The following is a 25819-nucleotide window of genomic DNA, read 5'->3' on the forward strand; positions in this document are numbered from 1 at the left end:
TTATCTTGCATCATTTGATATTAGAGCCTGATCTTAATTGTTCTCTAATTGCTTTTTTTTTTTTCTACTTACTGAAGTTCCCTCCTTTTTAATGCACAATTAAATAAATGAAACATGAGAATATTGCATATACAGAAATCTATCAACAATATATTTATAAATCAAAAATAAAAATTTGAGTAGGAAACAGGCCGACTAAAGAAAAGAGGGAAAAAAAAACACAGCATCAGAAAATAAATTAGGACGGGGGCATTCCGAGAATCGAACTCGGGACCTCTCGCACCCGAAGCGAGAATCATACCACTAGACCAAATGCCCGACATTATATTTATAATACTTGACAGTGATTGATTTGACGTTGTTTTGGGGTTGGAGTGCGTTGGCAGACTTACGACTCTGCTCAAAACAAAGAAGGAAACTTAAAGTGGGGCATTCCGAGAATCGAACTCGGGACCTCTCGCACCCAAAGCGAGAATCATACCACTAGACCAAATGCCCAGTTGTGATAAACAGCTACTCATATATTGTTGTCACGCTCTATTTAGAAAAAGCCTCAACCATATGAAACTGCTCATTCGCGTGCGTTGATCTTTGCTTTCATTGGAAGGCCGGAGGAAGTGCTTGTGTTCATAAACTTTTATTTTTTTAATCAAAGATCATTTGGCAATTTCTAGGCAGAGAATTATAATGATTAATGACATACGTTAAGTTCCTATAATTTTTCTTTGTATTTAGATTTATCTAAATACATAAAAATTTAAATTTAAAATTTAAAATACATCTGAATTGCATATCATTACAAGATACATAATAATGTGATTTTAATAAAGTTAAAAGTTTGTGGTATGAAAACAAATTATATATAAGTGTTGATAGTAAATAAGTGTTAAATTGATTAAATTCTGTCAATAAGAATATAAAAGGTTCGATTAAGTGCAAATATTTTAATTTACAAGTTTAATTATAGTTATATATATATTTTGAAAAAAAGGTAGATCGTATATATATATATATATATATATATATATATATAATAGTATACGGGAATATATGAAGGAAGAATCCAAAAAAAAAAAAAAAACTTGGCCAAGAATAACCTGGTCAACATTAAAAAAGAAAAATTATCCCATGGTGTGGTTCAGGTAGTAGTGCAGGCTGCGAGAGTGCATTTCACGAGATTAGGTGTTCAAACCCTCCCGGATTCGTTTCCGCTCCTGGACTCCTAAATTTACCCTCCCTTTGGAGTTGTGAGGTCAACTTTAACGGGCGCAAGATTAGTCACGTGGACCGTAAAACGGACATGTGGATACCCGGTGCGTAATCCAAAAAAAAAATATTTAAAAAAGAAAAAAACCGGGGGTTGTTTCCAAATTTAAAGATAAAAATTAAGAGAGTGAGAAGGAAATATGATTTCTTAGAATAGGGTAGAAAAGGAAAGAAATAAAAATTTGAATGGAAAGATGAAGAAATGAAGTGAATAAATTCAATTCCATTATGTCTAATTTCATTTCGCTCAATTTCATTCTGCCCTATCCAATTCATTCCTATATACTAAACTGTGTAGTTATGTTATGTTTAAGAAATTATATAAGGGACTTTGTTAAGAGATGTGTGGCTCGTATGGGTGTCGGCAGCCGCACCACCCAGTAGAAAATGTTGAAGGTAGAGATGGACAGCCACCAACAATTGACCTACCATGTTGACATTACAGCTTCCTTATTTAACTTCTTCCCCCTCCCATGCGTATATATATGTAATGTATGTGTGTGTGGAAATGTGTGGTGAATTGAAGCTATGTGCGGTGAATTGCAGTAGTGTGTGGTGAGTTGTAGCTGAGTGCAGCAAAGTTGTAGTGTGTATGTGTGTGTGTGTGTGTGTGTGTGTGTGTGTGTGTGCATGCAGAGAGCTGCATTGTGAGAGTTCAGAGAGCTATGTTGCAAAGAGTGTGTGGTGCTGTGTTGTGAGGCAAAGTGAAGAGAGAGTGAGAGAGGAGTTGAGGGCAGTAGCCTCCTCCTTCTCTTTGTGTAATTCTCCCGGTGATTATAGTGGATTTGTACTCTCCCGTGGATGTAGGTCACAATGGACCGAACCACGTAAATCTGGTGTTCTATTCTTGTTTGTGTATTTTTTATTGTGTGCGATTGTTGCTCATAGATCTACCCCCAATCAAACTTGCCCCTCCACGTGTTTGTGTATTTATTTCTTAAATTCTAAATACACTAGAAATGAGTCCCTCTCTTTGTATATTTGATATAAATGAATGTAGGATTCCATATATGTTTAACATTTGAATTACGGGCACATAGACATTCGAAGGGGTAGGTCCCTTATATCATTTCTTGTTATGTTTGATTTGTGTGTCACGAGATGAGGTAATAAATTTGATTGCATTTATACCCATATACCAAATGTATAGTAAGAGAAGTAATAAATTTTTTTGGATCCATAGAAAAGTCATTTAACTAGTAAGTTAGATATCTTAACTTATCCTAAATAAGTTGCTTAAATTTTATTTGTAAAAAAAATTAGCAGAATTTGTAATTTGGTGGCACATAAATTACATAATCAACTTTCATTTAAAAATTACATCAATTAAGTTACGTGTTAAGATCGTAAATGTTGAAAATTCTTGTTTATCATCACCTTGATAAACAAGAATTATTTGGGTTCGTGTCTTTGAAATTTCTTGAAGAGTGAACATACATACAACTTTTATTTAGGTTTGTTAAAAAATGTGGCTCATATTCAAAGGTTATTCAAATGAGAGGACTCAAGGACCTATGAGACTTTCTCGTCTACTTAAATTAAGTTAAGTCATCACCTTGCATATGGTACGGTATATTTGAGTCAGGATGCAATGTAATTTTAGTACCATATGAGGGTATTTTGGAATTTTATATAGGACTATATATACGTATTGCAAACAAGGGTTGAAATTGTAAGGCACTTCCTCGTTTAATATTGAAATTGTATAGGGACCCGTGGATAGGCATATTGTCAAATCACGTAAATTCATATTTTTCTTCTCCCTTGTAATTTTTTTTTTCTTATTTATTGTTTGTGTTGTAATTTTAAGACGAAAATTTTCCAATAAGGTAGAATCAAATAAATGGTTGTTTTTATTAATATGGTTCTTGTTGTTATTTTTTTTATAAAAATAAATATTATTTATTATTATTGCAATAATAATAACTAGTTTTAAGGAAATTTTTAGAAATTGTCGATTTGAAACTTTTAAAAGCTAAAAACTAGTTTTTCTTTAGTAAAGTATTATGTTTCATTGTTATTCTTAATTCTTTTCAAATATTACAAAAAAAAAATAAAAATCAAAGCATCAATTATATTTTCTAAAAATATTTATCCATTTTAGCTATTTTAAATACTTGTAGACACTTCAAAAGATTTTAATCATAAATTTGTTTTTTTTTTTCCCCTAATAGTTCCTTCTTCATGGGAGGGTTTAAACATTTTAAAAACAATATCAAAAGGTTCGTTTTCATGAGTTTTTTTTTTTAAGAATTCTTTTGAAAAATTATAGAGGAGGTCAAACTAGGGTTTAATAGGTTTAAGTTAAAGGAAGAAATTGCTCTCGATCGAGTGAATTGACAAAAGAAAAAACAAATTATAGCTAATGAGACTAAAGACTTATTATTATTATTATTATTATTGTAAAGCAATAGTTACCCTCAATTTAGTGTAAATTTGAGACACACTGAACTCAAGAACACGAAGACTACTTTGATTGGTCAATTAAAAAGAAGGTAGGGTATCATACTACTAATTAATCAAAGGGTGGCTAAGTAATTAGATTGGTGGTTAAGGGGTACCTCTCAGCACCGCCAATCATGGCACCAAAACAAGTGTCATCAAATTTTTTGTTTGGGAAAGAAAAATAAGCTCTCTCTTCATTTTCCTCTCGTTTCTTTTTCGCTCGTAAAATCCTTAATCCAAACCGACTCTAAATAAAAGTGGAAACAATAAAATATACCTATATATACATTGGATTTAAGTGTTTAAAAAAATACTTAATTTCATTAAATATATATTAACAAAACCAAATTAGATCCGATGCGTACATTCAAGTTTTTTTTTTTTTTAAATGCAATCTTTATTGATAAATCCTCACTTTTGACGAAAAAATATTAGGTGATTACAAATAAAGAAATAAAAGCCCTCCTAAATTAGGATCATAAATCCAAATAATGTTAATTAAGAAATAAATCTAAATAGACCTAGATTAAAAAAAGAAAAAATTTCAAACAAATTTAAATACATCAAACAAAAATCGAGAGATTGAACTAATGATAAAAGGAAGTGAGAGTGAACCTATGCATCTAAGTTTTTCTAATAATTTATGGTGAAAGCGTAATCTACTCTGTTAATAGAAGAAATCAGCAAGCTGCAATTGTCACACAAGGTTCCATGATTGATGCTGACGCCGGCCCAACCCATGGAACAGAAAATTTTCTGCTTGGCCATGAAGAAAATTTGTGAAGGGGTGAAAAGAAAGAACAGCGAAAAGGGTAAAAAGAAATCCAGCTGCATCTTCATCATGAAATAAGCTGGCAGTCTCATAAATTCCGGTGGCCCACCGCCTTTGAAAAAGTAGAAATTCCATTATTGATGCCTTCTTTACCAAATTAATTGAATATAGTTTCTGCATCTCTCTCCTCTTCTCTTCTGATAATATTACCCTTATGCAAAATGCTTTTCCAACTTTAATTGCTTTATTTATTTATTTATTTATTATTATTGCTCTCCCCATTCTCTGTATTTTAAGAAGAGACCCACGTGTCATTTCCTATAATTAGGTAGACAATAATTTTAAATTTTTGAATTATCCCGAATAATAATTAAGCACAGTGTTAATTTTAAAATTAATAATAAAATTAAGATTCCATTTGAAACTTAAAAAAATTTACGGAAAAAAAATTTAATTAACAAGTTATTAATAAATAATTTTCATAATTTTGTCCAATTTTCAATTTCTATCATGTGTAGCTATCATACCATATTTTTATTTTTAATTCCCGCATTTCGAGCCGATGAGATTACTCGATCCAAAACTCACAGAAGAGAACTATTCCTTATTTCCTATTCTTCTATACCTCTTTTTGTTTGGAACTTTGAAAGTACTAAATATATAAAATCAATGAGCAAAAACTACATTTTGCATACCATTAACATTTGATTTTTTTTGTTTTAAAATTTACTTCTATTAAAATGATTTTTCATTTCAAAATACTATTTAATATATAAAAAAGTATAATGAAAAATAAGTTTTCTATTTTTATTTTCTTCTTCTTTTCTCAGATAAAATCCTTAATTTTTTTTTTTAAAAAAAAAAACCCCTAAAGAATTATGTTCAATTTTTTCATAATTCATAAAATTTTGTGCAAAGAAAAAAAAAAAACTATTTATTTTGGTATGTGAACCCACTATGTGTAGCCTCCATAGGGGGCCATCTAGGGGGCGAAGAATGAAGGTCCGACCTCCATAGGAGAAAAGAAAAGAAAAGAAAAGAAAAGAAAAGAAAAGAAAGAGACTATTATGGCAAGTTTGGCAACAGAATTTTATAAAAGGAAAAGCATGGCATGGAGTTGCTTTAAATTCGGATGAAAGGATTGAACAACGGCCGCTCCTATTCACATTGCCTATAAATTTGCATGCTGCTTTCCCGCAATTCACTGCAACCCTCTCTCTCCCTCATTCCTCTTTTATGTAAATGGAGTGGTGACAGGGAGAGGTAAGAAATCAAGAGGCGAAGGGTAGCAGGGGTTGCATGCATTTGGAGGTTGTACTCAGCTGGGCTAGTTCTTCAATTCCTAATTAGCCCAGACCAAGAGCACCTGCCTCAACTCATTCATTGGAAGATTGATCGATACCGATATCGAAGATCGGCATGGCATACGCAGGTACAACCCAGAAGTGCATGGCTTGCCAGAAGACGGTGTATCTGGTTGATCGGTTGACTGCCGACAACCGGATTTTCCACAAGGCCTGCTTCCGCTGCCACCACTGCAGAGGTACCCTCAAGGTAGGCATCATCTTCTTCCTCCATTCTTCCTAATCCTCAAATTACATATTGTAATGGGTGCTCTAAGATGCTACCTTTTTCTTCATTAATTTGCTGCAGCTTGGCAATTTCAATTCCTTCGAGGGAGTTCTATACTGCAGACCTCATTTCGATCAGCTATTCAAGAGAACTGGCAGTCTGGACAAGAGCTTTGAAGGTGAAAAACAAAAAGCCAACTCTCTTATAGATTCAAAGAAAATCCACTTGGTTTCAGTGCTGCTTTCCTCCTCCTTTCTCAATGTTTCTTTCTGCAGGCACGCCAAAAATTGTGAAGCCAGAAAAAACTGCAGTCAATGAGGTACTCTCCCCCTCCAAAACCAGATGATTGTAAGCTTAACGTGGATAGGCAAAATATAAAATAAATCAAATGTCTAATTGGGTAATGCATGTATACCAAATGTCTAATTTAATTTGTGCACAACATATAGAAGTATAACAATTGCCGTATGTTGGGTTGAAGATTGAAAAATGCTTTCTTTCTTGTATGATCATCTGCAACCTAACATGCATAATATTCCAAATGTTTCCACAGAATATTGCGACAAATAGAGTCTCAAATCTGTTCGCGGGCACCAGAGATAAATGTGTGGGGTGTAACAAGACTGTCTACCCAATTGAGAAGGTACAAGCCGTATATGCATATACAGTTCTGCAAAATTGATTTAATGTTCAGCTTGACTTAAATCTCTAATATATAAAATACAAGAACAGAAAAAGGCTGTGTTTCTAAAGAATTTTCAATATTTCAGTGTGTTTCTCTCTCTTGAGAGAGAGAGAGAGAGAGAGAGGTTGAAGCCTGCATTTATTAAACCTCAATAGCATATCATTTATTCAGAAACATAATTTTAATTTGAATTATTTATAGCATAAAATGTAACATGGACTGATCAAGTTCCTGCGAATTAAAAGGTCTCGGTTAATGGAACTGCATACCACAAGAGCTGCTTCAAATGCACCCATGGAGGTTGTACAATCAGCCCTTCAAACTACATCGCCCACGAGGGAAGACTCTACTGCAAGCACCACCACATCCAGCTCTTCAGAGAGAAAGGTAACTACAGCCAGCTCGAGAACGAGAAAGATTTCGCAACTGAGAAAGTCACTGCTGTGGAAGTCTCGGTCGCAGCTAAATCATGATCTGATGGAAGAAAGTCATCTTCATTCATTCACTCGTTTTTTCTCAATTTGGCTAGCTCAATATTGCACTTGTCCAAATATTCTTCTTTTTCTCCCTTCTTGTCCAGAATGGTTTTCCACTTGTAAAATGAAACAGAATGGGTTTTTGCTTGTATGAATGGATTTCTTGAACTCTTTGGCAATTTCCAGAGCAGCTTGTCCTGTGAGAGTGTGCAATCTAAGCCAAGATGTGCTATGACTAGCTTTGGCATTTGCACAAACTATGTATAAATATCTTTCTGTTGCTTGAAAACGTCAACCTGGGTGTAAATTCCCATTAACCCAACACTAGAATGGTTTTTACCCATAAATACAAGAAGTGTTACTCTCGTTTGTCATGAGAAGTTGAGGCACTCCAGAAGGCTGTACCTGCACAAGATGGGGAAGCACGAAATTAAAGCTAAAACCAAGCACAGCTTTAAGGCAGATCAAGAATTCAACAGACAGAAACTTGGGGTAAAATATCACAAGATTTTTAAAGGCGAGTTTGACCAAGATGGCTATAAAACCAAAATCAAATATAAGTCATAACTAGGAACCTTACAAAATACCTGGGAAGAGGGAACTGCAAAATAGAGCTATGGAACCAAAATGACGCTTCCATATTTTGCAATACTAGATTATGCACATAAGATGAGGATGGTAGCCATGGGACTGGATGCGTAACAGTTTCCCTACTTTTAAATAAATAATGATAATCAGAACACAACAAAACCATTTTATGAGCTGCCACATCATTTTAACATTATTGTAATTGACATGTATAACTGTACAGTGTAGAAACAACAGAATTGTCTCATGTAAAATTTTGCAGAGCTAATCTCCCATGTATCCCCTGAAGAGTTTAATACAAAGGTCTTTGATATAAACCATCCCCATATGCTGCAGAGGTTTTCATTTTCAATACAAAGGTCACGGATATAAACAATCAACAGCTGGCAGATACTTCACAGATTTGTCATTGTACCACCTCATACTTGCTTTCCCAAGACCATCAGAAGCTATAGAGAGGCCTGATTAAAATTCAAGGTCACAATTATCAGTCAGAAGGACGGCCAAATAGAGTACAAAAGGATTTCACTCAGCTTCCGTCTCTGGAACTCCTCATACTTCCCCTTAACATCTGAGCTGCGAGTATTAGGAGCTCCACCATCTCAAATCCCGCAGCAGAAACAGAATCTATTTTCGCATGGCTGGAGTCTCCACAAACATCACCTGGCCCGTCAATATTACTTTCACCTGCAGATTCAACACCTACTTCAGCTGACCAACTGACAGGCAATGAGCTTCCAAGGGCTGTCTTCACAAGTTTTGCCTCAGAAATTATATCCTCCAAAGCTTCTGGCATGCCAGTAAGTTTACTCTCAGATGCAACTGACTCTTTCGCCTACAAATCAAGATAGCAAATGACCAATACTGTTAAACTCAGGAAAGAATTAAGGACACTGCTAGTTCAAAGCACACAAGAACTTCCAGTGCCAGTAGATAGATGGAAAATGCAAGTGTTCCAGAAGCAACATTGATATCATTAATCTTTCAGCATTGAAAAGTGAAAATCGATGTCAGATTTAAGAAAAGTAAATAATTTACCTGCTGGGTCTCTATTCAAAACCAAATATTTAATTACCAATAGCCCAAGGAATAGAGTAGAAAGCCCATGCTTCAAAGATAAAACATTTCATACCAAGCATTGGATTTATAAAATCACCTTTAACAGTGACAGACGAAGTCTTTGAATTGAAGAAGTCAGATGCTCCATGCATTCCATGCTCTCCCTGAGGGTTGCATTTTCAATCTTCATTCTGATAAACAAAATTGATAAAATATATAAATAACAATAAAAGAAATAGAGAACAAAGATTTACACGGGTGTGTACAAATTACAGTTTCATCGACATGCAAAACTATTTACATAGTCCAATCTAAAGAAAGAATTATCATAATTTTCAGACCTCGCAAAATCCATGCTGTAATTTGACCTTCTGCCGGAGCAAGTTGCTTCATTCTTCAGGTTAGCTTCAATTTCATTTCCACTAAAATCTGGTGAACCAACCCAACGTCTCAGGTAGGTTTTCTTCAGCAAGCTTTTTAGCTTGCCATCTCTTTCATGAGCAACATTTCTTTCTCCAGCGTCAGCCAAAAAGTTCCCTCGTTTCTTCTCATGATCAATTTTCCTGCATAAGTAATTTAAAATATTCATCAACTGTAAAATTGAGAAGAGAAGCCAAAACTTTTAAGAAAGCAAAACATTTAAAAAAAAAAAAAGAATCAGAAAGAGGGAAACAAAGCCCACTCCTGAAAAATATATACAAATAGCTCAGTACTAATATGCAAACACATTATTCGTAAAAGCAGGCAGAGGAAGCTAGAGTGCATTGCAGCAAGCTTGGCACTAAAATAAATTTCATTAGCAAAAGCATGAAGTAGGAATTATGAAGCGACACAAAGTATGAAACTAAATTAATTATGAAACAACTTTAACTATTAATTATAATTATGATGCAATTTTATTAATGAAATCAAGATACAAATTTTTTGAAGAATCCAAAATATCAAGGTGGGGGGTTAAGTTTTTTGAAATCTTTTACAATGAAGATAAAAATTAAATTTCATTAAAAATTTCAGAATTCCATCTAAACCAAGTTTTGAAGAATTTTTAAGATTCAACCTAGATCAAGTCATTTTTTTTTTCTAAAAATATATTTTCATCAAAATTTGAGACTGAAATTATTGGAACGTCATAATTTTTCATTGAAATTATATGAAAATTATAAGCTGCATAGATGATGCTTTTGCTACCCAAGAGATATTTTTGGACGCCAGAGGTAAGCCAACATTTCTATTGGAAAATAGGAGGTTTCCAAGTCCATGCCCAAGTAACATATTAAGTGTCTGATTAGGAAAAAATGCATTTTCTCAAGTAACAATTGCTCTACTATTTGATCAGGTTAACAGTTTTCTGTTTTTGCTTTTGCAGAAAGCAACCAGACAAATTAATGTGATTGTCAACATTACCCTAAAGTTTTTATTAAAAATAGAAAGCATAGCTAACATGATTCCTATCCACCCAACTCTTGTGCTTTTAACCATCCACAGTAGTTCCACAGCAGTATTAAACAAACACAGAAAACGTGATGTCATCCAAACAGCTATCCTAGAACCTTTCGCAAAATATTTACCGTACAGTTATTAACAGTAAAAAATCAAAGCAACTTCTCGATAGTGATTTGTTGATGGTGCTTCTCACACAACCAAACCTCACGAATGAGATCATATTGAATAGTTTTCGATAAAATTTTGTAAGAAAATTTCAGTTTGTGCAATTGATTTTCCCCAAGGCATTGGAAAATGGCAAAATTTCCTGTTCATCCATAACAAAATCTACTATTGGGCAAGAAGTACTCCCTATGCTTCTCAATGTTTTCAACCTACATGAGTGATAATGATTCTTTAGTAATATACAAAAAGTGTATCTTGATTAATAACCAACAAATGAAGCCATCCACTGCAGCTGCTGCAACTTTAATACCCCAATGACCAGGGCAAACAAAACTAGTTGTAGTCCACAATGAGCCATGAGCATGGACAGATCAACATATTGCCTGAGCATGGGCTACAGTCCCCACTCAATTGACAAAAATTTCCTCATATTATACATGTAAGCAGGCTTAAAGTAGTATGTTTTATTTTTATTTTTTTTGGGGGATTGCACCCATGCAACTTGCTGTTGCATGGAGTCTATTAAAAAAAAAAGGTCAGCCCGGTGCACAAAGCTCCTGCATATGCACGGTCCAGGGAAGGAGCGGACCACAATGGGTCTATAGTACGCAGCCTTACCTTGCATTTCTGCAAGAGGCTGTTTCCACGCTTCGAACTCATGACCTCCAGATCACACAGCGACAACATTACCGTTGCGCCTAGAAAATGAAAAGTAGAACTCTAATGGGATGTCTAAATTGGTACTATAATAATTTATGATTATAAAAGAATAGTTGTGAAAAATCAATCTTATAGAATTTTTTAAAAAATCAAAAACAAGTTAGGCATGAGCTTCAGCCTCCACTGACTGCAGTTCCTAGGTCCACCACTCCCATGCACAATATAGCTTATGTTACAACCAAATATTTAGCTAGCACACAAAAAAACCAATCTGAAGCTAAGTGGAAACATTTTAAAAGTTAAAACTGCAAAACAAGCTTTGTGGGTCTCCAAACCATTAGACACACAGGCTAACTCAAGGAGTGAGGGCTGAGACTTGATCCTTGTCCCTCAAGCTTGTCATGAAAAATTGATTGACCATGATAAAACAAGAAATAATAACCAGAAACACAGAAAAAAAATACATATCGTAAAAATCAAAAAATAATTTCTAAATGTAACTAGTTGTGACATAGTAAATTGCCTCACAAGGACATTAGAACACAGATCATATATTTTGGAATTTTACAATTTCCTTTCTCTAATCCTCATCCTTTAGATCATATTGATATTTACGGATAATCAACTCCACCACTGTTGCTTTTATGGCCATAACTTATAATCTACTCTCACACAGCTCAATCCCAGCCAGGTAAGGCAGCTTTGTTTTAGGTAGTTAACAGATGGGTAAAACTTCGTCAAATTTCTATGTATGGATCATTGCGAATGTCAAGTTTCTATGATATATATACATGTTTATATATATATATATATATATATATATATATATATATATATATATATATATATGAATATGTAGCCAACACAAGAGAGTGGGACTTAAAACACTTTTTCTGTTGCTGTTGCAGCTGCCATTGCTGCTGCTACTGATGATGATGACTGTTATAAGTAAGCCAAAATATACATCAAGCCTTGACACTCCCCTACACGTGCAGCCTGATTGCACGTGGAGAGATAAATAAACGATAGACAACACCAATTACAGGGCATCAGATAATTCTTAACAAAGAAACAATAAATGCAGGCAATAAGACTACAACCCAGGACCTCCTAGCAATCATAGCTCTGATACCATGTTATAGTACCACTTTATCTAAAAGCTTAAGTTGTTAGGTTATAGCCCAACAATGTATGTCCTTAGCAGTGACGATGGTCATGTTGTTGTTGTTGTTGTTGCTGCTGCTGCTGCTGTATATGACTATCATCATCCTCTGAGACAATGAGATTGCATTTCCGCTTGAATCTCACTATCTTTAAAATAAAGAAATAACCATCATTGTAAACACCCAGCCAACCCACATGCAAGAACTTATTCCCTTTGCAATTGCACAGTTTTTCTAAATTAATAAGTAAAAATGAAAGAGCTGAGCCTCAACATGTCTACTCTATGTTAGACTCATGTTAGCTATGATAGACTCATGTCAAGCACCTGTTCACCATGAATCCAAATCCCTTCTCCCATAATCGTGTACCAGTCCACTTCAGGAGCATAATCCTTTGAGGCAAGAATCCCATGAGATTTTAGCCAAATGACATGATCTGTGACCATGAGGTATTCTCATTCACCTCTTTACTGGGGAATCTCAAGGCATAGCTAACCTAAAATGCCCAATCATAATAAAAGATAATTGGAAACTACCAGTTCATCAAGAGGATTGAATTTTCATGATAATTAAAATATTTAAGGTGCAACAGAACATTTCCAGAAAGTGCAGACTCAAGTGTTATTACTTCTTAACCAAGACATAATGCCACTAATGAAGAAACAAGCAACAATATTACTATCTGAAAGACAAAAGAAATCATACTCTCGTAATAATTGATATTCCTGCTTCAATTGCGCCAACTCCATAAGAGCTTTCACCTTTTCGTTGGTAACCTGGTCAATTCAACAACCAAAATGACAAGAAAGCAATTGTGTTAGTTAAACAGCACTGTCCAAGTTGCAATAAACCTCAACTCCACTAGATGATAAGGCAGCAAAATGAATAGCAAATTCATCTCACAAATGTTCTAAAGCATGTCCCTGGTCATCAATTTGGTTAAACAGCTTGGTTTATATTCCTTTTTCCAACAATTAGCCTGGTGTTTCTAGTTTACTAAATATACCAAATTTTGAAGGTTGAGCCCAATGTTTTAAAACACTCAATGGAGGCTTGCCTCAAGGTAAGGCATGGCTAAAACGGTTTGAGGCTCAATCTGAAATACCAAATCCCAAAAGGGCCAATGCATTACACCTGAGGCTTAAGCATATGTACAAAAGGCACGCTTTTTGAGCCTTTTTAGTTGAGGTTTACACATTTAGAGTATGTGATTCTCAAGTTAGTTTTTTACTAGATAATTCCATGTTTATATAAAAGAAATGTCATAATATGCATTGATGTCTAAACTCTTGAACATAACCAAAATAATTGAGATTTGTATCTTACATCTTGAAAATAATTTGAACTTTGTCCTGTTATAAATATCTCTTGTAATGATTTACATAATGCATTCAAGTTAGAAATTTTTGAATGGCCAAAAAGTAGTTTGAAAATTATATTTGTTTTTTTAAGTTATATTTGTAATTTTCTAAATTTTTTTCTTTTTTAATATATATATATGTAATTTATTACATATTTTTATCTAAAAAAAAATTCTCAAGACTCTTATGCCACCAATGCCTCAAGGCTCACATCTTCCCTCTAAGGGTTAAAATGCCTCAACTTACACCTTGCTTTTTAAAGCATTGGTTCAATCAAATAGGCTTGATTTCAATCACCCTTGGGAGGCCATGCTACTAATTGAATTTTTTACACCTTTGCTTTTTAAAGCATCGGTTCAGCCAAACAGGCTTGATTTCAATCACCCTAGGGAGGCCATGCCACTAATTGAGTATTCTAAAATGCCTCAACTTACACCTTGCTTTTTAAGACTATGTAGCATTCTAAAATTATTATGGCAACAACATATATTTTATTAAAGTGATTGACACTTATGATTTGCCTTTTCTACATTTTAAGGTATGTGAAATTGGTATTTAATACAAGATCATATATGCTTCTTAACAAGTGCACATCATGGATAAGAAACTAGTTTCTGAAATGCTGCAGCCATAGTCACATACCACAAATTATATGAGACTAAGCAAGAGGCAATAAAACCATATTATGTGTCATTACTTATGTCCAAATTTCAACATTTCTTATTGTTGAGATTTTGATTAAAATGAATGATCTAACTTGAAGGTAGGTCTCTCCCTCTATTTATAATACAAATTAAATCTAATGACAATAGTACCCTTACTAACTCTCATTAATTAACATACTAAAAAATATAATAATAATAATAATAATAATAATAATAATAATACTAAAATACATAAATAACCTTTAGCACTCTCCCTCAAGCTGGACCATAAATGTCATATGCTGCTAGCTTATTACAAATAAATTTAACATGAGCACCCCCCCAACGCTTTGGTAAACAAAATCAACAAGCTGCATATCAAACTTCACATAAGCAGTATTAATAAGCTTCTGCACAAGTTCCTCCTGAACAAAGCGGCAATCAACTTCAATGTGCTTCATCCGCTCATCTACTCATGAATGACTGGGTTGGAGGCAATATGAAGAACATCTTGATTGTCACACATCAACTTCATAGGCTAAGAATGTGAAATACCCAATTCTTCCAACATGTTCTTCAACCAAACAAGTTCACAAGTAGTGTGAGCCATGCTCAATATTCCGATTCAGCTGACCTAGCAACTGCAGTTTGTTTCTTACTCTTCCAAGAAACCAAATTACCACCAACCAAGATATAGTACCCTGTTGTGGATTTTCGGTCAGAAGGCGACCCAGCCCAATCTGCATCTATACATCCATGGATATAAGTGTGACCCTGATCACGATATAAAAGACCTCTCCCGAGTGCATCTTTGAGATATCTCAAGATGCGCATTACTGCGTTCCAATGACTTGCCCTCAAAGAATCTAGAAATTGACTCACAAAACTTATTGCAAAAGATATATCCGGCTAAGTAACTGTGATATAATTCAACTTTCCAACAAGTCTCTAGTATTGACCAGGATTGGGTAGCAAATCACCCATATCCAACATTAACTTGCTGTTAGGATCCATGGGTGTATCAGCCAGTTTAGATCCCACCAATCCGGTTTCATCCAACAAATCAAGAACCCACTTCCTCTATGACAAAAAAATTCCTATACGAGATCTAGATACTTCTATACCCAAGAAGAATTTCAACAGTCACAAATTTTTGGTTGAAACTTAGTCTATACAAAAATTTTGAAACTTTGAATACCTTTATCATCATCACCTGTAATAACAATATCATCCACATAAACAACAAGAAGGGACCCACTCGATGAAGTATGATGACAAAACACGGAATGATCCACTGCACATGGTCGAAGACCAAACTCAAGTACTACAACACTGAAACAACCAAACCATGCTCTGGGAGATTGTTTTAAACCATATAGAGCTTTCTTGAGCCAACACACTAAGCTTGACTCCCCGTAAGCAACAAACTCAGGTGGTTGCACCATATAAACCTCCTCCTCAAGGTCACCATGCAAGAAGGCATTCTTCACATCTAACTGATGCAGAGGCCAGTAACAAGTAGTAACCAAGGAAATGAACAGACGTATTGATGTAAGTTTGGCAACCGAAGAAAAAGTATCAGAATAATCCAGATCATACACCTGAGTATATCCCTTAGTAACAATACGGACCTTTAGACGAGCCACAGGACCATCAGGATTGACACTCACAGTATAAACCTAGTGACAACCAACCACAGACTTATCAGGAGGAAGAGGTACCAAGTCCCAAGTGCCATTGTCACGTAAAGCATTCATCTCTTCAACCATAGCATTCCTCCACCCATAGTGGGCTAAGGCTTCCGAAACAGATTTAGGAAGGGTAGTAGATGATAGAGTAGTAACAAAACAATAATAGGAGAGTGATAAGAAATCATAACAAACATAGTTAGAAATTGGATGTTGAGTACATGTGCGTTTACCTTTCCGAACAGCAAAGGGAGGGTCAACATCATGAGGAATATGATCATCAGATAAGCATTCAAAGTGATAAAGAGTACACTAGTTTCATGCCTTCCACCAATCGTCTTCCTCATCTTCAAATCCCAAATAACCACAGAATCAGGGAAGAATGTCACTGAACAATTCATGGATTTCATAATCTTTCTAACAAACATAAGATTGAAAGAAAAATTGGAAATATACAATACTGAAGGAAGAGAAATAGAAGTCGGATTTACTGTCTCAATTCCCTTGACTGCAGTGGTGGATTCATCAACAAGAGTAACAGAAGGTAAATTTGCAAGATACTGAAGAGTGGAGAAGAAGCTAGGTATACTTGTGATATGATCAGTGGCAGCAAAGTCTATAACCTAAGGACTAGGATGAGAAGTACTGGATGAAAGGCATACTGTGGGATTACCTGTTTGGGCAAGAGTTGCAATGAGAAGAGAAGCTTGTTGTGCACTCAATACTACTAAAACTTGGAATACTCTTCCTCTGACATGGATATATTATATTGCCCCCCAGTCAGCCCCAAAGGTGAGGATTCAGTGGTGGCTGCATTGGCTGCCCAAACATGTGAAGGTCTACCATGGAGATCCCAACACTGTTCAATAGTATGATTTCTGTCCACAATGAGTGCACTTGCGAGGACTACCTCTACCTCGTCTATCTCTACCACCACGACCACTTGAATCACCTTGATAACTTTTGTGGTTGTTTGGTAGAGAACTAGAATCACCCTGTGTAGCAAAGGCCATCATCTTAGAGCCAGATGCAATAGCAGGAGAATGCGTGCCAAAGGAAGCACAAAGGACATGAGAATAAACATAGGCAAATGATGGCAGCTCAACACTACTAAGTACCTGGGACCGGATTGTCTCAAGCTCGAGTCTCAAGCCTACTAGAACACAACGGACTATCATCAGCTTCCTCTACTTCTGCACCTCATGAACATTGAAAGTTATAGGTTGCACAATGTTAAGCTCCTCATGATACGCTTCATCTCTCCAAAATAATCTACAATACTCCTCTCCTTGTTGTGACTGAAATTACTCCTAATATAAATCATACATACGTGTAATTTTACTAGAGTATAGAAGCTTGACATAATCCCAAATCTCCTTGCATGAATGCACATATCTAGATGCATACACATCCATGCAATCTATGGCTCTATCAAATTCCAGAAGAGGGAAACAATCCAGGCATCTTCTTGAACCCACACGTCTTTTCTCTTCTCATTAGAAGGATCAGTTTGGAGCAAGTGGTTAAATTTTCCTAATCCTGCTATATAAACCCGAACAACTTTATACCATTGAACATAGTTCTTTCCATCCAACTTTTGAGTTGTTATTTGTGGTAGCAATGTAGGAAACAGTTTTTTGGGATTCATAGACTCCATCGCAACACTCACAAACCAGCAGCCACATCAATGTCAAACATGAAGAATAATCAAAACTAATCAGGACAATTACAAACTATGTGCCACAACCACAGACGAGGTGAACAACACACCAACTGATATAGCACTGCCACAGCCTAACAACCGGACATACCAATACTGTCGCTGCTCCAAGAAACTCACAACGTAGCCTTCACCAACCCTGAACAGAGATTATCGGAGTACAATGAGTGCATGGTCGAAAAAAGTTGGATTTGTTTAGAAAAATACAGGCCCAACAACTTGATAATATTGTCTAGAGAAGGAATCAAAACATAGCATGCGAAAAAAAAAAAAGGTGGCCGGAAACTTACTCATGCACCAGCGCATGAGGTCAGCATTGTCGACAATTGGTCAGCGCATGGCGGCGTGTGGGAGCTTTTCCAGGGATGGGGGGGGGGGGTTAGGCTTCGGAGGGCTGTGTGTTTAGGTATATGGTTGGTTTTGTGAAATAAAGCAGGGTGGAGGTGGATCTGAGAAGGACAACAACAAGAATGGCTTTTCTGACGACGGCTAAGAAGAATAAGGTTAAGGTTGGATGATGCTCTGATACCATGTTGAGATTTTGAATAAAATGAATGACCATACTTGAAGATAGCTCTCTCCCTCTATTTATAATACAAATTAAATACATTCTAATGACAATAATACCCTTACTAACTCTCACTAATTAACATACTAACACATTTAATAATAATAATGCTAAAAGACATAAATAACCTCTAACTCTAATAGACTAATCATTTAATATCATTGCTCACATATTGCCTAGAGGTAAATCCTATCTATCAATCCTCACATATTGCCTAGAGGTAAATCCTATCTATCAATCTGTCATTCACTAGCAACAAGAGGTATACTTCATAGGTTGGTCACTGCATGTCAACATGCTAGTATATTTTGCTCTGGAAGTGTAAGAACAAATATGTGAATTACTTGCAGTAGGTTTCTTTGAAGCTCCTCCAACTTTTTCTGAAGAGTTGCATTCACATTTCTCTCCAATAAATGTCTTTCTTCTTGTTGTGATAGAAGCAGCAAAGCTCCAACCTGATAAAAGACACATAGTGAGTTCCCCACAATAAAATAAAATAAAATAAAAAGAAAATGTGGGTCATCATATGCCAGTGAAACATGCAACATTTTAAACATGAAAACAGTAGATTGGGAAAAAAGAAGGAAGTATAAAAAGCCAAATAGTGGAATATGAGAAAATATATAGAACCTTCTCTTTCAAAGCTATTGCAAGGGCTTCAGAGGCATTGCCAATTCCACCAGCCACAAGGACAGGTAAGCCAGGACCATCCCTCTGCAAGAGATATAGGGACATCAATGGGCACTAAAAAGATAAAACTAGGCCTTAAATTGTCATTACAATTAAATTATACTTGTAAATACACTTGAAAGTGAACTATGGAGGAAGTCAACTAATCAAGTTGGATGGATCTATATTCGCTTGAAAGTATAGAAAGTCAACTAATCAAGTTGGTTGGATCTGTACAAAGCATTTTATATTTAAAAAAAAAAAAATCCTTTGATTTACCTTTTTCCATATTTCCTCTAATGTGAAGTGCATAACAAAGACTAAAGTAAATAAGATAAGAGTAAGCCTTACAAACATCTCTTTGTTTACATTCAATGCATAGCTTCTAGATAATGTTGCTAATAATTAAGTGTAAACTCTCTTATTCATTTATGCGTCACTTCCAAATCAGGTGACTAGGAGATGTAATTTCTTGTAAAACCACAATAGCATATAACTCACGGAACTTGATCCCTTGAACAATGTCTACTGGACATTTCTGCTTAAGATCCAAGAAATTAGACCCTGATTTAGTGGGTTATATTCCTAGAAGTATTATTATAACAAACACAGATCGAGAGAGGATTATAAATGCGTAGTCTGTGCAAATAACAGCAATGGTACTTTGATGGCATTAATACACACATCCACAAGGAATATTATCTATCTATTCCTCCCTGGAAAACAATATATATATATATATATATATATATATAAATTTGAACTGCAAGAAACATAAATTAGTAAATTACTATGACACTTTTTTTTTTATTAGTTTTAAGCAGTTTCTAAGGCGTAGAATTGAAGAACCCACTTATCCATGGTCAGTACAAAAAGCAAGCCATTGAAACAAAAAAACTGCCTAAATATGAAATCATGAGAGAAAATACAAAAGCATGACTTTTACAAACCTCAGCCACCAAATTGGGATCAGCATCGTTACTTATATATACATCTTGACATTCATTTTCATCTAGCTTTATGTTTCTCACAAGAGGTTTCAAATCCAGTTCCCTGCTCACACCAAGTTGCCCAATCTTTTCATCCACCATATCAATAATTGATTTCAGGTGGGACTTTCCCTCATCAAGTATCTTCGTGATGTGAACTCTATGCTGAGAATGATAATGAAGTAGACCTGATATCCCACTTTTTATCATTTCTTCCGAACAAATCTGAATGCAAGCAAGTCAATCAGATCGAGTGGAGAGCAGGGGGGAAGGAGGGAGAGAGATTAAAATTGAATTTTAAATTTGCTCAAACATTAAAGTTCTCACTTGCTTCTTTTCCAATTCAGAAACTCTCTTCTTTAGATGATTTTCAATTTCCAATCCCTGTATACAACAACAATCCACTGTTGAAGAAGCAGGGGGAACTCAGGTGGCAACAGCAATCACATGGACATGACACCAGAAATAAATCCTTACCATCCGTAGCTTGTATTGAAGATTATCCACAGATTTTCTCAACGTCTCCAGCTCATGTTCCAAATCACTCTGTCTGAGAGAAAGTTATTCAGGTTGCATATCGAACATACACAGAAAGCTTCCAGGATAAGTTAGCAGATAAAAGATGACATAAGATAAATTGATGAATACCAAAATCCATGACACTGAACTATATAAGCTTCCCAACATATTATCTAAGTCACTGGATTTCCAGCATATTATCTTAATTCTTAATCATCTTGTTAAAGGATATACATTTCTCGCCACAACCAAATAGCTTAAGCTTTTTAGGTCAAGTAGTAATTTAACATGGTATCAGAGCCATGGTTGCCAAGAGGTCCTAGTTTCTAGTCTTATTGTTTGCGTTTATTGAATGTTTGTTAAAAATTATCTTGCTCCCTTTAACAGTTGTAATCTATCATTTGTGTCTCTCTCCACATGCAATTGGGCTTCATTTGCAACGGAGAATTAAGGTTTGACATACATTGTTGGGCAACAAACTAAAAGCTTTAGCTTTTAGGTCAAGTGGTAATCTAACAATCTGAAGTCCTAAGATGAGTTGATAATATTCACTAAATACAATACAGGAAAAAAAATCAATTCAGTTCTCCAAACATATCTTAGACATGGTTGACATAACCTTGCACCTTATTCCATGCATACGAGAACATAATTATCATGAGAAACAGTTCAAATGGATTATGGACCTAAATAAATATGCTATATATGAGTGAACATTCTAATTAGTAGATCTCTAGAGCAGCAGGAAAGAAATCTTTATGTACTACATGACAACTAACAGTGGACATTGTATCATCTATAGCAGTAGAAAGCATTCATGACTTCATCCTTCACATGACAGGATGTGGATCAACAGCCAAAAGGCCATTCCAACACTAAAAAAGTTCAATGCAAAGTGGACTCTAAAAGTTGATAACACAAAGGTGCAATATCTCATCAATAGAATAGTTAAATGTTAATCTTACAACAATCCTACAGCTCTATGGGTAATCTAAAATAACTGGAAAACTACTACAAATGAATGTTGAACAACATTTTCAACCTAGAAATCAAAAGAGATTATTCATATAAGAGCAAATCAGAGGTCAGGCACCAAAAACAAAAAGGAAAATGAAGATTTTCTAGTAGCATTTAGAGAGAATCCAAAAAAAATAAGACAGGATGAAGGTCGTCTGGAAATCGAAAAACAGATGGTGTTTACAGAAAGGGTGCCGTTTATCAAAAATAACACAGCAGGCCTCTTGGAAATACACATGTCAGCCACATCATACATCCACACAAGCCAACGTGAATAATATACAGCATATAAACATTTTTTAAAAAATAATACAGCATCTGAACCATAGCTTCATAATAATCCATACCCCAATACATACTAAAAAGATAGAAATGATTTATTGTGACCAGCAAAAAGGACAGACAGTGATAACTGAAGTATATTGGGAAAGCAATGAAAAACTTAATTGAACTTACGATGTATTTTGAGGTGGATGTTTCCTCATGATTGTTGAAAGTCCACAAATCTTCAGGATCATGCAAAAGAGAAGAACATTTTTCGTCCCAGCTTATACCCTCAAAACATTCAAAATGATTTTGTCTGATCTCATAGAATTTATCAATAACCTGTTATAATAAAATGCATGTCCATTAGAACAAAGATGGAACACCAACAAATCAAAATTAAATGTTTGGCTGTTATCCACACACACATTGACACTGTACTCTGTTCTACAAAATATAGGCAGAAAGGTGTGAGCCTCATCAAAGTTTTCTCCAAATATCTCCCGCTCAGAAACCACAATCTAGAGTTGTTAAAAGTATAGATTAGACGAGAATGGGTGGGATACTAATTTGAGATTTAGATGTCCTTCAGAGAGTTCAGGGAAAGCTATCTCTCAGAGTTATCCCCTTTCATTCCCCATATCAAATTCCTAGTGAGGGTAGAGGTATTGGAAAGACCATTGGTTGGGGAATGTTGTTTTGACCTCCACTTTTCCACGCCTTTCTCACCTGAGCTCAGGGTAAGATGGTTCCAAAACCATTTTTGTTGTTGATCCAGGTGGTCCTTTTGCCTTCTTGGGATTTCCACTTTCATAGATCATTAAACAATAGGGAGATGGTAGAGCTATCCTATTTGCTAGTTTTGTTGAATAACTGTTGTTTTTATTTAGAGGATAGGCAGTCTTGGTCTTTGGATCCTTCGGGGGTACATTCTCGCAAATCTTTTTGTGATTTTTTGAATAGGTCTAGTTTACTTTTTCCTCTCTATAGTTCCATTTGGAAGGCCAAAGGCCCCTCTAAAATCAAGGCTTTTATCTGGTTGGTTGCGCTAGATAGAATTAATACCAATAACTTGCTACAAGTTGGGAGAACTTTGAAGGCTATTTCTCCAGACATCTGTGTTCTTTGTTTTAATTATTCAGAATCTTCTTCGTATTTGTTCATTCATTGTGACTATGCTTGGAGGTTTTGGAACAAATTATTTGGTATTTTTGGCAAATGTTGGGTGTATTCTGACAGTGGAGGACTTTCTGGCAGTGTCTTTCACTGGTTTTGGAAGGAAAAAGGAAAGGGCTGTGATCTGGAGATGTGCTTTTTTGCAGTCTTTTGGGGGATGTGGATGGAGCATAATGCGCATATTTTTCTAGGGAAGAAGACGTCTCTTTCGCTGGTTTGGGAAAAGATATACTATTTGGCTTCCCTTGCATGGGGCAGGGGAATGTTAAGGAGTGAGCTTTTCTGATATTCAGCACGATTGTTGTTTTGTTGTAGTGTTAGCTCATGTGGTTTTTTCTCTCCTTTGTTTTGTAGTTTTCAGGTTCATACTTTGTGTTTTCTATCTGGATTTTCAAGACGATGTTAAGGAGATATCTTATTCTCATAGTTGTATATTCATATTCCACTAAAGAAATTCTTCTTTTACAATCAAAAAAATAATTGAAGTTTATAAAAACTATATATATCACCCTATTTGTTAAATTAATTTCCATTTCATGTAAAACTTTTTTTTATATTCCCAATAGATACACATTAAATATGAGGCTTGGCTAGTCTCTAGTCAACTACATCTTGTAAGTTCCATTAACAACTTAATTATGGGTAAGATATATTGATCTCCCCTAAGGTTGCCCAAAAGACACATACTTGATGTTGAAAATACAACACTGACCTCTGCTGACATTTAAGTAATGACACTTATAGCCCCTTCATTAATTGACCCATATGACAGCATGATTTATTTGTTTTAACAACACAGTTGATACCCAAATGGTAAGTGGCAAAGGCCTCATACTTTAAAAAGCTCACACGTCATTCTTGGATGAATTTCAACCAATAACACGTTGCCGATCAATGCAAATTTGGCCTCGTCATGGGATGCACTTGTAGGGGAGAAAAATGCATGGCTGTACAGAGTATTTGCTACTATCAGCATGTTCATTTCTTCAAAAACCTTTCACAATTTAGCTGTCAGTTGTAAAGGACAAAAAGATCCTAAAAAGTACTAGTATATTTGCACATCATATGATTTCTGGTTTCATAGAGGCCAGTCAACAGAAGAAAGGGATAAAGTGATATCAAATTTAAATGTGAGGCTAGTGTTTATTTTTGAACGTTCCAAGAGGTTTTCATCGTATTGAAAAACCTCAAGGGAGGTCAATTTATTTTTCCCTACATTTGAATCATGCACATATAAAAGTTAAACAACTGACAAGCACCAATGAAAACACCCATATAGAAGATCAGGAGCATAAAATTGATATAGGTTGTTATTTTTCATGACATGTTAGAAAAACTAAAACCCAACCCATTGTTTTCAGCATCACTCTGGGAATTATATGCTCTTAGATGTACAGCAATTTTATCATTAACCTGTTGTATCACTCTACAAGATGTGTGTTGTTTGTGCAAATCTTCTGTATTTCTTACTATTTCCTAATTCCTATCAACAGAATACTTCAATAAGATCCATTCACAAAGAAAATAAGATAAACCTGAACAATTACCTTTTTGAAAATTTCATTTTGCATTTTCAGCTGTGCTAGATCAACTTGCAGTTTAGCATTAAGTTTCTTCTGTTCATGACAATCTGAGGTGAGCTCTTCTACCCTGCTCCACCAACACAATATATGTCCAGAGGTGAAAAAAGATTGCCAACAATTCCATCTTATGTAAATTGGTAAAGATTCAAGTAAAACTTTTAGTACCACTTCACAACACAATATTTTACAGACTGAACAAAATGCCAAAGGATTAGCTTCACAAAAGAGTATAGATGATAAACCGTGATATAACAAACTGATCCTGTATCTTAACTAGCTGGGTGAGCAACATAAATCTTTTTCCCTAAAAATGATGATGACGCAGTCTTATTGATGCAACCACCCAAGCCCCAAACAAACTGGGTAAGCCACAAGAAATCTTTTCTCCTTTCTGTAAAAATGACGATGACACAAAAACAGATAGCATATTAAATTGATAAATCAACATATGTGGGCCCCAAGTTCAAGAAATGGTGATTTTAGTCAAATAAAATAATAATTAATTACCATTTTTTTGTTATTAGTCTATTGTGGATTTTGGCTTGATTGTAGTTCCTAAGCAACCATAATTTTATTAATACTAAAGCGTATATGTGCCCATGTAATGCTTTATTTTTAAATTATACAGTCGTAGACACAAACATCTTTAATTGGAATATCTAGTTTTATAAAAAAGATAACAAAAAAGGTTTTAGGTGAATCTAGAAGAAGATTCTCAACTAGAAAAGAGAGTTGGTGGCAGGATCAAGACATCCAAAAAGCCATTAAGACAGAAAGAATACAACTTTAAGACATGGCAGAAATATAGAAACATGGAAAACTTTAAAAAGTACAAAGAGGCAGGAAATCATTTAAAAAAAAAAAACAATTGCGAAACTAAACATAGAGCATGCAATAATTCATATACTACACTAGATACAAAAGAATGAGAAAAGACATTTTTCTACTTGCTAGAGCGAGAGAGAAAAAGCAACGACTTAGGCAATATCACATGTATTAAAAAAAAATGAGGATGATATTTTAGTTAATAAAACATCAAAAAAGAACATTCGCAAAGCTAAACATAAAGCATGTAACAATTTATATACTTGCACTAAGTACAAAAGTAGGAGAGATGACATTTTGGCTAAAGCTAGAGAAAGAAAGAACAAAGGCTTAGGTAATATCAAATACAACAGCAGCAGCAAACCAAATCTTAAATTCCACTAGATGGGGTTGACTACATGAATCTTTTTCCGTCAATTTATATGATCATGGACAATCTCCTTCAACAAATTCAGGGCTATTGAATCCTTACTATCTCATCCCAAGTTGTTTTAGGTCTACC

At 35.0% G+C, this 25819-nt stretch overlaps 2 protein-coding genes and 2 non-coding genes across 7 annotated transcripts in view; 1 reads left to right on the plus strand and 3 right to left on the minus strand.

Annotated features, from left to right (window-relative positions):
• Positions 1-246: 246 nt before the first annotated feature.
• TRNAP-CGG (transfer RNA proline (anticodon CGG)) lies at positions 247-318 on the minus strand. Its single transcript has one exon. It is a non-coding gene; the product is annotated as a tRNA-Pro (tRNA).
• Positions 319-426: 108 nt separating this feature from the next.
• On the minus strand, positions 427-498 carry TRNAP-UGG (transfer RNA proline (anticodon UGG)). Its single transcript has one exon. It is a non-coding gene; the product is annotated as a tRNA-Pro (tRNA).
• A 4951-nt stretch (positions 499-5449) lies between these two features.
• On the plus strand, positions 5450-7395 carry LOC131154983 (LIM domain-containing protein WLIM1-like). The gene is made up of 5 exons (XM_058107854.1): positions 5450-6037; positions 6137-6233; positions 6331-6374; positions 6609-6698; positions 6986-7395. The coding sequence occupies exons 1-5, from the start codon at positions 5903-5905 to the stop codon at positions 7211-7213; spliced, it is 594 nt and encodes a 197-aa protein (XP_057963837.1). The 5' UTR covers positions 5450-5902; the 3' UTR covers positions 7214-7395.
• Positions 7396-7969: 574 nt separating this feature from the next.
• Positions 7970-25819, minus strand: part of LOC131154982 (uncharacterized) — a 44571-nt gene continuing 26721 nt past the window's right edge. For 2 of the 4 annotated variants that reach the window (XM_058107850.1, XM_058107849.1), the window contains exons 8-18: positions 24457-24559; positions 21926-22075; positions 20411-20479; positions 20261-20317; positions 19895-20158; positions 18906-18989; positions 18620-18730; positions 13000-13070; positions 9205-9426; positions 8961-9054; positions 7970-8639 (exon numbers count right to left, since the gene is read on the minus strand). In XM_058107850.1, coding sequence (XP_057963833.1) covers positions 8334-8639; positions 8961-9054; positions 9205-9426; positions 13000-13070; positions 18620-18730; positions 18906-18989; positions 19895-20158; positions 20261-20317; positions 20411-20479; positions 21926-22075; positions 24457-24559 — 1531 coding nt within the window. In that variant the 3' untranslated portion in view covers positions 7970-8333. Of the gene's footprint in view, positions 8640-8960; positions 9055-9204; positions 9427-12999; positions 13071-18619; positions 18731-18905; positions 18990-19894; positions 20159-20260; positions 20318-20410; positions 20484-21925; positions 22076-24456; positions 24560-25819 lie in introns of all 4 variants that reach the window. The other 2 variants (XM_058107852.1, XM_058107851.1) reach the window with 1 other exon arrangement.

This window comes from Malania oleifera, chromosome 5, assembly GCF_029873635.1.
Source record: "Malania oleifera isolate guangnan ecotype guangnan chromosome 5, ASM2987363v1, whole genome shotgun sequence".
NCBI classification, from domain to species: Eukaryota; Viridiplantae; Streptophyta; class Magnoliopsida; order Santalales; family Ximeniaceae; genus Malania; species Malania oleifera.

Coding starts and splice junctions, on each gene's coding strand:
- LOC131154983 (XM_058107854.1), top strand. CDS start 5,903: ATGGCATACGCAGGTACAACCCAGAAGTGCATGGCTTGCCAGAAGACG. Junction 6,234..6,330: donor TCTGGACAAGAGCTTTGAAG/GTGAAAAACAAA, acceptor TTCTTTCTGCAG/GCACGCCAAAAATTGTGAAG. Junction 6,699..6,985: donor CTGTCTACCCAATTGAGAAG/GTACAAGCCGTA, acceptor GCGAATTAAAAG/GTCTCGGTTAATGGAACTGC.